Source organism: Pseudonaja textilis, chromosome 3 (assembly GCF_049901715.1).
Source record: "Pseudonaja textilis isolate UNSWEBS1 chromosome 3, rPseTex1.2, whole genome shotgun sequence".
In the NCBI taxonomy this organism is placed as follows: domain Eukaryota; kingdom Metazoa; phylum Chordata; class Lepidosauria; order Squamata; family Elapidae; genus Pseudonaja; species Pseudonaja textilis.
The window spans coordinates 33,374,805-33,385,974 of NC_141992.1; the positions used below are offsets into that span (position 1 = coordinate 33,374,805).

An 11,170-nucleotide genomic window follows, 5' to 3' on the forward strand; every position below is an offset into this window, starting at 1 on the left:
AATGTTGCAAGATTCAGAAACAACATTTTTCCATTGTTGGTAAGGCAACAATCTTTGATGATCCCTCAACTTTACTGCATTAAATAAGCAAAAGGAGACAGGCCTTTGAATGGGCTCTCTCACACTTGCTTAGGAGATATATCTCTCATGGAAACCTGTTTATCCTAATGTAAGTATGCTACTAGTAATAACTAAATGTATGTGCCTACGGTTTTAATATTTTTGCACTATGTGACTAGTTCTTTAAGTGGGAAAATAAAAGGTGAAAGTGAGAACAAAATTAGATTTTTTTGAAATTAAGTTGTATAGGAGGGGGCTATATTTAAGATGCTGATTATCCTTTGTATAATTAGCTTGGGAGAAAAAAGTATGCTGTTAATTTAAATAAATTCCAGTTCATACTTTACCTATTATCTAGCAGGACACTGTACATACACAGAAGTAAATACTACTGAGTTTACTTCCAGATGGGTACTTTAAGACTAAAGTGTCATCTTAGAATCAATGGGACTCCAAAATTAGGAGGTTAACTACAAATCAGTAAGATGAAGAGAAGCCCCCTAAATAGATTCATGGTTACTATGGAAGCCATGAAGTCCAACACTACTGTAAAAACAATATCATATTGAAACATTCTATTCCCCTGACCATGTTTTCATTCCATAAAACATGATTCATAAAGCAAATTAATTTGCATGTTTCCATGGTATCCTTTGCATGACTTTTTCTTACATATAATGGCTGCTCATCTTTGAATTATTTAAGCTACATGCCCCCTGCTCATAGGGTAGAAGTCCATTCTGGAATGCAGCCTACCAAATATTTCTGGGGTAAATATTAATATGAGATTCAGCTTTAAAAAAAAAACAGAGGATTTCTATCATAAGAAAGATTGTGAATCAGTTTAGGAAATTCTCTTTTCATACCATTATTCTCAATTATTCCTAAGTGCCACAATCACTTTTCACACATAAACTTTATTGCAAAAGGGCTCACAATGGCTGAAATGTTAATCTAAAGAGCTTGGAGCTGAGACAATCACTCTGAAAGCCATGGTTTCTCTCGTGCTAAATTTCGGTAATCTTGTCCTTAAATTGCTTATCATTTATGCCACTTCTGTTGCTGCTACATATTTTAGGATGCCGCAGAGATGAAGAGCATTTCAGATGTTATGTCTGAAGGATAAATAAAGAGGAATATGATGGGTGGCCCACACATAATAGACCCCATTCATGTTCATCAAAAATTCAGAAGGGCTTCTGTTTATATTGTTTGAAAAGAAATAGATGGTTCCATACAATTGAAATATGGTGTTCTTCCACTGCATTCTTAGTATGTACAGTGAATGTCTTCTCAAGAACCAAATGGCCACCATGCTACCTGTTAACAAGACTGTGGACATACTGTCATGAACCTACCTGTGTTGTGGCAATTCATGTAGCATGAGGCCAGTAGATCTAATTAGTCTTGGAATTGATTGGGAGATGGTAATGAAATGTTTGGAAACCAACCTACAAGTTTGGAAGATGAACCTTTGCCCTCATTTTAGAAAGATTTTTAATATTTCAGATCTACTAATCCAAACTGTTGGCTTTCGACATTTCTGAATAAATTTCTGCAAGATTCTCTGCTTATTTCTCCTTTACAAAATCAGCTTTGGAACAATTTTGAACTTTTGTAATTTATTCCACCTATATTGGCAATTCCGGCCAATCGATCCACTTCCATGCTCTTCTAAAGCTACAGATTGGAAATAAAAGAACTGAAAAGATTTTTAAGATATTTGTTTTGTATTATCTTAGAGGACAGCATCTGTGAAACAGGAAACTTAACTTCTTAAGAGAAGGGATAAAGTACACAGTGTTTACCACAGGTGTTCTCCACAGGTTATCGGCAGGCACCTGCTCTCCATTCATGCTCTGTCAGTGAAAGACACTCCTGTCCAGGGCTCTGGTCTGGATAATCACAGAAAGAATGAAAACTCCACGCTACCGTTACATTCTTTTGGTACGTACTGTTGTGCATGCTTTAGGGCACAGATGGAAAAGGGAAGAGCAGAGTGAAGCTTCCACCTAACTCAATGGCACTAGCCATTTTCCCATCACTTGAATCTTTCTCACACCAAATATATTGCCACTCTGCATAAAGATGTGTACTCCCAAGTAATATAATCCCTAATGGAAAAAAGGGGGAGGCTTCTTCAAAGTGAAGCAGTCATTTTGTTTTGGAATTTTTTTGGCTAAAAAGTATTGCAGAATCAACTTAAGACTAGAACCTAGGGCTTAATAATCAATAGTTAAATGTGAAGAATTAACTGTTGGACAAATGAATTCTGTGTTACGTAGTCACTTGTGACTTTGAGTGTAAGAACTTGTAGCAGCTTAAGTGGCATTTGCTATAAGTAAAGGCTTTCCCTCCAAGTGTCTTGGATTTTCACTTCAAAATACACTCTACTATTCTGATTGAGGGATGATGGCAATTCCTGATGAAATCACATTGTATTGAAGCTGGAGATGGATGGAGCGTTAGTATCAGTTTTTCTTTGTAGGAATCTTGATTCCCCCCTCTTCCTACTGTTTTAATTACAGAGTATCATGTCCTCTACTGATGTTGAGATTGTGTCATTGTTAGTAAAAATGACATGAAAAAAGAGAAATAATAAGCAGCTGGGAAAATGATCAAAACAGCTCAGTGAGGAATGCACATGCTTGTTACCTATACAAAGCTGAGGGGTGTATGTATGTACGTGTGTGTGTATGTGTGTGTGTGTGAGATGGAATGTTGTTAGAGGGAACCAGAAAACTGGGGGAAAGAATATATGGGATCACATAATAGAACTTATGCAAGTTTCCTTTATTTGCCATAAGATAAAAATAAACTATATTTTATATCAAGTATTAACTCAATCTTGCTATATCATAGAATTCTTAAATGATTCAGTCAGGAAATACAGATGGTTACCGTATTCATCAAACAAGGGAAAAGTGAACTGGAATTTTTATTCCACAAAGAACAAATAATGTCCAATGCCAATTCATGACTGATGATACTTTTGACATATATATCAATCCAGTATAGTATAGAGACCAATTGACCTATGGAACATTCAGCAGAAAAAGGAGATAAGAATTTCAGAAGGAGAGCTAATAGAATTAGATATTAACAATCCATAGAAGGAGTGTTACAATTCACTGTCTTCCAACATCAAGTATTAAAGTCCTGGTCCATCCTACCAATGGAAGTTAACCATAGGAGAGGGGGAAAATAAATATGGTGAGGAGGTCCAGGCTGTGTGAAGCCCCATGTAGATATTTTGTAAGTGCCTGACTGGGTTCTGACTTACAAAACAAAGGGTGGAACCCAATAGCTGTGTGGGTTTGAATGGCTGACCCCCCACTTTTCGGCCAAGATAACAGCTTTTGCATTCACAAACATACACACGAACCTTAATAATATTTGTAATGTCTTTCCAAATGAATGGCATGTTTCTAAGGTTGGGGAAAAGTTTTAGTCATCCTGTATAGTACTCATCTCAAATGACCTAAGTGCTAGAGCCCACTGTAACTACACAGCCAAAAAGGCTTTAAGAGTTGTTAACCTAATCTTACATAGCTTTTTCTCTGGTAATAATACACTAATAACTAGAGCATACAAAACATTTGCTAGACCAATACTCGAATACAGCTCATCAGTTTGGAACCCACATTACGTATCTGATATTAACACAGTAGGGAAAGTCCAGAAATATTTCACAAGAAGAGTTCTCCACTCCTCTACTCATTGCAGACTCCACCAGACTCGAAATTCTAGACTAGAAAACCTAGAACTACGCCGCCTTCGGTCTGATCTAAGTATAGTATATAATATATAGTATAGTATAAGTATAGTATATAGTATATAAAATCATACATTGCAATGTCCTACCTGTCAATGAATACTTCAGCTTCAACCATAACAACACAAGAGTACACAATAGATACAAACTCAAGGTTAACTGCACCAAACTTGATTGCAGGAAATACAACTTCAGCAACAGAGTGGTCAATGTCTGGAACACTCTACCTGACTCTGTGGTTTTTGTCCCCAAACCCCAAAAACTTTAACCTTAGACTGCCTACTACTGACCTCAACCCTTTCCTAAGAGGTCTGTAGGGGGTGTGCATAAGCGCACCAATGTACCTACCATCCCTGTCCTATTGTTTCTTTTATATATTTTTTATTTTTCTTATATGTATCTATGTATTCATAACTATGTTTTTACTTATAACTATTATCTTGTAAGCAATTGAGAAATAAAAATAAATAAATAAAAAATAAAAAAGTAGAAATCTCATTGCAATATTGAATAGATGAGGGAAAATGAATACGTAGCAGCTATTACTGCAAATCTTTTCAATCCTAAAGAATTTGCATGCAATGCAAATTTTAGGTTGGCTTTGGAAACATTCTGGCTACAGAAATAGATCCATAGGAAAGATGAACTAATGCAATGTTACATGAATCATTATCAATCCCTCTTTCACTCTTATGAGATTATTAAAGGCTTAATGGGAAAAGGACAGCTTGTTGAATTGAGATTCCACCATTTTCTAAAATTGCTTGTTATGGACAAATTACTAATTTCACTAACTTCATGTACATGTCATTGCCTTATTGGAATTATTTTTGTAATTATAGGCTGATTTAACCAGCTATTTAATGGGAAATACCCTACAGGCCAGGTAGGAAAAAATAATTCTCACCTTATTTAATGTTGTGCTTTTTGCCAGCCCAATCTGGGCGATGAAACTTTGTCTCTAGAACCTGAAGAGGAAGCTGATGGGCTAGACTCAGTCAGGACAAATGCAGATGTTCCATCCCAAATTGCAGAAGAATTGAATGAGCCTATACTGAATGCTCAAAGTAGCATCTTGCACACAGAAGAAATCCAACAGGTAAATAAATTTTCTCTGTATATCTTGGAATTTTATACTTTTCATGGGGATAGCTGGATATTATAGCTTAGCTTCTTTGCTGTTGTTCCTGGGAATTGCATAGAAAAAGCCCACTTTTAAAGACAATGCATTTAGCTGATGTATATTTTATTGACACATTAACTGGGTTCAAACATCATGCAAAGCCACAATGTAGCTTGTCAAAAGCACATTGTGTGACTCCAGCCATTGTACTTTGTAAACCATTGTTTTGATTTAGGTGCTGATGGCTTAGGGTGTAAATTGAGATTTATTCAATAAACTGTGGTTAAACAATCATTTAGCATGGTGTGTAAATCCAACCATTTTGTTCTTTAATACCAAGTATATGGTAGGACGGAAATAGTTTCTGGCAAAGATTGAATATTCACTTTGCTTAGGCAGCATCCATGAGCTGGATGAGGGAATCTTGTTTTCAGTTATGTGTTTCATAATTTCCAGTCAGCAAAGAAGATGCTGATTCTAGTCCAATGTTTCCAAAGATGAACAAACTGAGAAGGAAAAGATAATCAAAGGAAAAGATAGCTTGTTACAAGGCGAGATGAGAAAAATTGATCTTGTTTATATGGTCCCCATCAGCTAACTCCACATCTCCCTCTGCGAGTGACTGCCTATCCTTGGAACCTTGTCTACTGTACAGCAAGGGACGGATTTAGTCTGAAGACCATGTATAGAAGCATGAACAACTTGGCCTCTCCTGTGTTATTGGTTATCAGGGATACTGATGGACAGGTAACGTAGATAGATCTAAATCACAACTTTACATATGTAAGACTGATGATATGAAAAAGAAGAATGTTAATTAACTGGGTTTAACTCAGCTTTAAATAATCATTCTTCTCCATTCACAACATTTAGAAGCGGTCAACAATATTCAGTAGATCCTCCTGATCCATTGGAAAGGATTTGAAAAGGGAAGATGCATCAGAAACGGAAATATCCATTTTACTATGGATATAATAACTGCACACCCAGTTTGGTCTAGTGGTTAAGGCACCGGGCTAGAAATCAGGAGACCGTGAGCTCAAGTCCAGTCTTGCCATGAAAGCCAGCTGGGTGACCTTGGACCAAGTCACTCTCTCTTAGCCCAACTCACCTCACAGTTATTTGTAAAAATAATAAAGAGGAAAATAAATAAACAGCTCATTATGTGTAAGTTGGAGGTAATGCAAGTCATCTTGATGGATACAAAAAAAAGTACTGGCTTCATCATCCAAGGCGTGATCTGGCCCCTGAGCTACTATTTTAAAAGATTGTTAGAAAGCTGAGTTCCACTTTAGAAATGTAAGTTCACATTTATTAAAAAAAAATCTATTCATGTTAATGCTAAACGAACTGTTGCTGTCTCATTATTATTTGACAACAATTATTTGGAATCCTAGGCTGTTCTGTAAACAACATTGCAATAATAGAAAGGATACTGGATTTAAAATGGAAAAATGGCTTAGAAATATAATTCAGTAATTCCTAGGTTGAATTGATCTGTGTTTTAGCACATTTAATAAATACAGTCAATGTTGGTTCATTCAATATAATAAGCTAAGCAGACCTTGACATCATGATGAGTAATGTGCAGAAAGATAGACATGATTAAACTCCTGAAAGCTGAAATATATTCTCTCCTCTGTATCTTTTTCAGATATTTGGAGCTTTTTCTTCTATGGCTATTCATGTGAGCAGTTGTTTTTATGGCAATGGAGAAACATTTCTGTTCTCTTTTACTCCACAACTCAAGGTGATTGAAACACCATGTTAATCCCTATGTTGAGTGTGTTGTTTTTGTATTTACAGCTTCAGGAGCCAATAGTTACACAAATTTTGCCAGGCACTAAATTGCTATGGCTATAAAGGGCGCACTTTAAAACATTCTGTGATATTGCTGTGTTCCAGAATATAACTTGGCAATAATTGCTTTAATGCCAACACTGAAAACATTTTTCACAGATTAAAGAGTGGGCCAGGGGCAGTAGTGGGGTTCAGCCAGTTTGCACCAGTTCAGGAGAACTGATTGTTAACTTTCTGAGCAGTTTGGTGAATTGGTTGTTGGAAGAAAGCATTAGGGCAGAGAACCAGTTGTTAGATTATTTGAATTCCACCACTGGCTGGGGGAAAATGAAATTTAACAAAAACATGTGAATTTCTTCTTGTGATGAAGAAGAAAGAAAAAGAAAACATAAATGATGAAACAAAAAGCATGTGGAAATGTATGGGATGGAATATAACCAGTCTAGTAATTTATTTAATTTATATCCCATCTTTATTATTTGTGAAAAGCATATTGGACAGATAGTTGGAATAACAGTTCAGATTAATTGAGAGTCAGTATTTTGTTATCATTGGGAAAAGACTAATGTAATTTTAGGCTGCATCAATATAAATAATGTTCAAAAGAAAGTTCAAGTTTCAAGTTCGAAAAAAAAAGAGCTCCACTTTATTCTGTATGATTCAGCCTCTAACTTTGGTATTGTGTTTGTTTCTGGCATGACACATTAAGAAAGATTCAGCAAACCTGAGATTTAAGGAGCAACAGGATGAGAAACTATCTCTTATGAAGAGTGGCTGGAAGAACTGGGATATTTAGCTTAGAGAAAATAATATTACAGAGTACCATAGCACTCTTCAACATGAAAAGATGTATCCAAAGAGTCAATGGAAACTATTCAATGACATGTCAGAAAAAAGTTTGCTCATGGCAAAAGGACTTTGACAATGGGTTCTTCCTCTTTGGATATCTTCAGATGAAGGTTAGACAGTTTTCTGTTGGGAGGGTTAATATGGATTCATACACTAAGCAGAGAATTGCATCAGCACCATAAATCAGGATGCTTTCAGGAATTGTCCAGCCAGCATGCTACCTCTCTATGATATTTTATTTCTATTTTTTATTTCTTCGAGATCATGAACAGGAGAATAGCTGGACATACAATTAGATTTGATCCATTAAATCACACTATGAAAAGATTCAAGCTATCACTAGAAATAATATGTGTGGGATTTATTTTTTTGTACAGGAAGCTTATATGGTTTCATTCCTAAACTGCTTAATGATATTTTTTTGATTCCTTTGCCAGGTATTTAAATGGACAGGCAAAAATACCTTCTTCATGAAAGGAGATGCAGACTCTTTAGCCATTGGTGGAGGCAGGTATGTAGCTTTGAAAGATAGCTGGCTTATAAGGAAATTAATTTGTCAGTTCAGCATGCCTGCTGCAGTGCAATCTTTGTGGATAATCTTTAGCTCTTTTGCATGGCTAAGGAACAGAGGTGGTATTCAGCAGGTTCTCACCAGTTCTGGAGAACTGGTAATGGAGTACTTCAAAGAACCGCAAATACCACTTCTGACTGGAGATTTTACAGCATCCTTCCCCTGCCACACCCACCAGCCACACCCACAGAACTGGTAGTAAAAAAATTTGAATCCCACCACTGCTAAGGAAGATTATGAATTGGAAAAGTGTTTCCACCATTTTCCCCCTCACCAACAGTACATGTTCTTTTATCATCCTATTTTTGATGTTCGTAGCTCACAAATGACAGTCATTACAGCAACTAGACAAGTATTTTTTTTAAAAAAACATTTGATCTAGAACATAAAATTCCCCTAAAATGTGGTTTTTACTCAATGCAAGTCATCACTAATCCTTTCCTTAGTTCTTTGTTCTGCTATATCATGTTGAACATGTCATTTTATCCCCTACTTCCTCTCTTCATACCCTTGTTATTTCAGTAATGCCAGCTGTTGAGTTTTCATGCATGTCATTTTATTGGACATTGGAATAACTGCCAAGTTGTGAATATTATTACTTGCCAAAGTTCCCTGCTGGCACATTTCCTCTTCCTTTTATTTTTCATGCATCAGCAAATGTTGGAAGAATGCCAAGAGATGCAATTGAAACTATCTCCAAAATCTCCAGGGTTCCCAAGAGTATGAAAGAATTCTGCATTTGATTTTCTTAATAGTGTTAAAGTGATAGGTATGTCACAATTCTGCCAGAGCAAAATGAGCTATTGGAGTAAAAAACAAAACGCTATATATTTTGTACAGATTCTATCACCTAATAGGACCATGCAGCACCCCAACAAATGCAAAGCTTATATTCTAAGTGTACTACAGCAAATGAGTCAGTATCATTGTTCCATTGAATAGGTTTTGTGCTATGGAAGTTATTCTATATGCTATCTCTTGCCTTGTATGCAGTGGTAAATTTGGACTTTGGCTAGATGGGGATTTGAATCATGGAGGAAGCCACCCCTGTGAAACCTTCAACAACGAGGCATTATCACCCAAAGAGGAATTCCTCATCCAAGACTTGGAAGTTTGGACACTGTCTTAACTGGAAGAAAAATCAAGGCATCTCTTCATGCACTTTCTAAGCACTTAAGGGGATTTGGCCAGTAGTCCTGCATCAGTTTGCCAACCCCCCCCCCCCCAAATGAGGATAGACCTCTTGTGGATTCCCTGTCTTTATAGATTGCTGGAGAACCTTACCAATATCCTAATATTTATATCCCTCAATTACCAGCCTCTTCTCAAGTTAGCTGCACCTAAAAGTAGTTTGTCCTTTGGATGTATCCAGGTTAGTGGTAGACATAGGTAGTTCAGATAGGAGGTGATGTCTGGGTAGCAATCTTATAAGGAATTGGTAAGCAATAAATGTATTTGCCACTATTGCTTGCTCGGGAAGTAACAGAAAACATATTTTTTACTTTAACAGATACCTGACTATGTATTGTATGGGTCAAGCTACTTTCGTAATAGAAGCAAACATATTGCTGTTAGGCTTCACCTAAGACATTTTTATTTGCTTGTAAAATATTAAGTAAATAAGGAGGAATTTCCCAACAATGAGTTATTAAAGCAGTAGCACAAGCTGCCTCCTGGAGTTGTGGGTGTTCCATCACTAAAGCATTTCAAGCAAAAGGTTGGAAAGCCATTTATCTGGGAAGCCAGAAGATCCTGAGCCTGAGCCAAAGACCTCCAAGATCCCTTCCAACCCCAATTCAACTTTATGCTTCAAAATGTGAAATCTCTGGAGACTTTCATAGGAATTCTTATGACTTAATTGTGATACTTAGGAATAGTTGAGTATTTATATCACAACACATTTCTATTGTTATTTTGTTTTGTTCACATGCCCAAATTCTACAGACATATTTCTCTAAACGTGTTAGTGCCTACAAACAATGGCTCCATACATAAAGAAGAGAATATTCATAGCTCAGAGTTGAACTGTGATGTCCTTGGTGCTCTCTGAGCTTGGTAGTTCATGACAATCATTTTTTTGAATTGAACTCTGATGATGTCAGATGGACAGGTCCATTCGGTATTCACGGCTTCATATATATGGAAGTGTGTTACTATTGGCTTCTTGCAGGGAAGTATTGTTTTTGCATCTCAGGACCTGATGGGTTGTTGTTTTTGCCTGCAAAAGTAGCTTTGTAAATGATAGCTCTTCTTTAATACAAGGCATGCATCACAGGATTTACATCAAACTTTTTAGCCTTTTCCTTTCTAACATAGAAAGCTCAATTTATTAGCAGTGTGTTTGCAACATTTTGTCTTCAGAAAACTGCCATGTCTTCAGTAATGTAACATGGACAATTTTCACTATTGTATTTCTGGCATCATTTTATAAACATTTCAATATTCTATAATATTTATAAATGAATAAGAAGTTGGTCATTGTGGCTGTCCAGCATAGGAATACTGGCAGAATACTTTTTACAATAAATTGATTATATTTTGAAAGGAGTCCATTACAGTCATGGTTTGCAATTCGATGAATTTTCTAATTTTTGTGAAACTCCTCTTTTAACAAGCATTGTTCTTTGACCTGGCTGAGCACCCTTTGAGAATTGCATTGGCCCAAAGAAGGGAAAAAAAAGATAATTTCAGGAAAAAATATTTGCTCCCAGTCCATTCAATATTTCTCTTGATTTGTCTTCATTCTCTCAGTTCTATTGTTACCAAATTATCTAGTGAAATTCATAAAAAATTTTTAAAGCTGATTAAATTGTGCAATGTAGCTTTGCTCCTATTAATAGTCTCCTTTTGCCTGACCTTCTAATTTGAACTGTATTAAAAAGCTAGAAATATATTTAGCTTGACATAAAATAACATGGAATATGGGAAGGACCCAGTACACAATATAGATCCTAACGGCAACCCAAGTCAAGAATGGTCTTTTCAGATTAAA

General features: G+C 36.1%; 1 protein-coding gene across 1 annotated transcript in view; it reads left to right on the forward strand.

The window, feature by feature from the left end:
- Nucleotides 1–9,307, forward strand: part of TLDC2 (TBC/LysM-associated domain containing 2) — a 45,017-nt gene extending 35,710 nt beyond the window's left edge. Inside the window, exons 2-6 of the mRNA XM_087928758.1 lie at nt 4,762–4,934; nt 5,553–5,705; nt 6,613–6,708; nt 8,045–8,118; nt 9,172–9,307. Coding sequence (XP_087784884.1) covers nt 4,762–4,934; nt 5,553–5,705; nt 6,613–6,708; nt 8,045–8,118; nt 9,172–9,307 — 632 coding nt within the window. The remainder of the gene's footprint in view (nt 1–4,761; nt 4,935–5,552; nt 5,706–6,612; nt 6,709–8,044; nt 8,119–9,171) is intronic.
- The last annotated feature ends 1,863 nt before the right edge of the window (nt 9,308–11,170 follow it).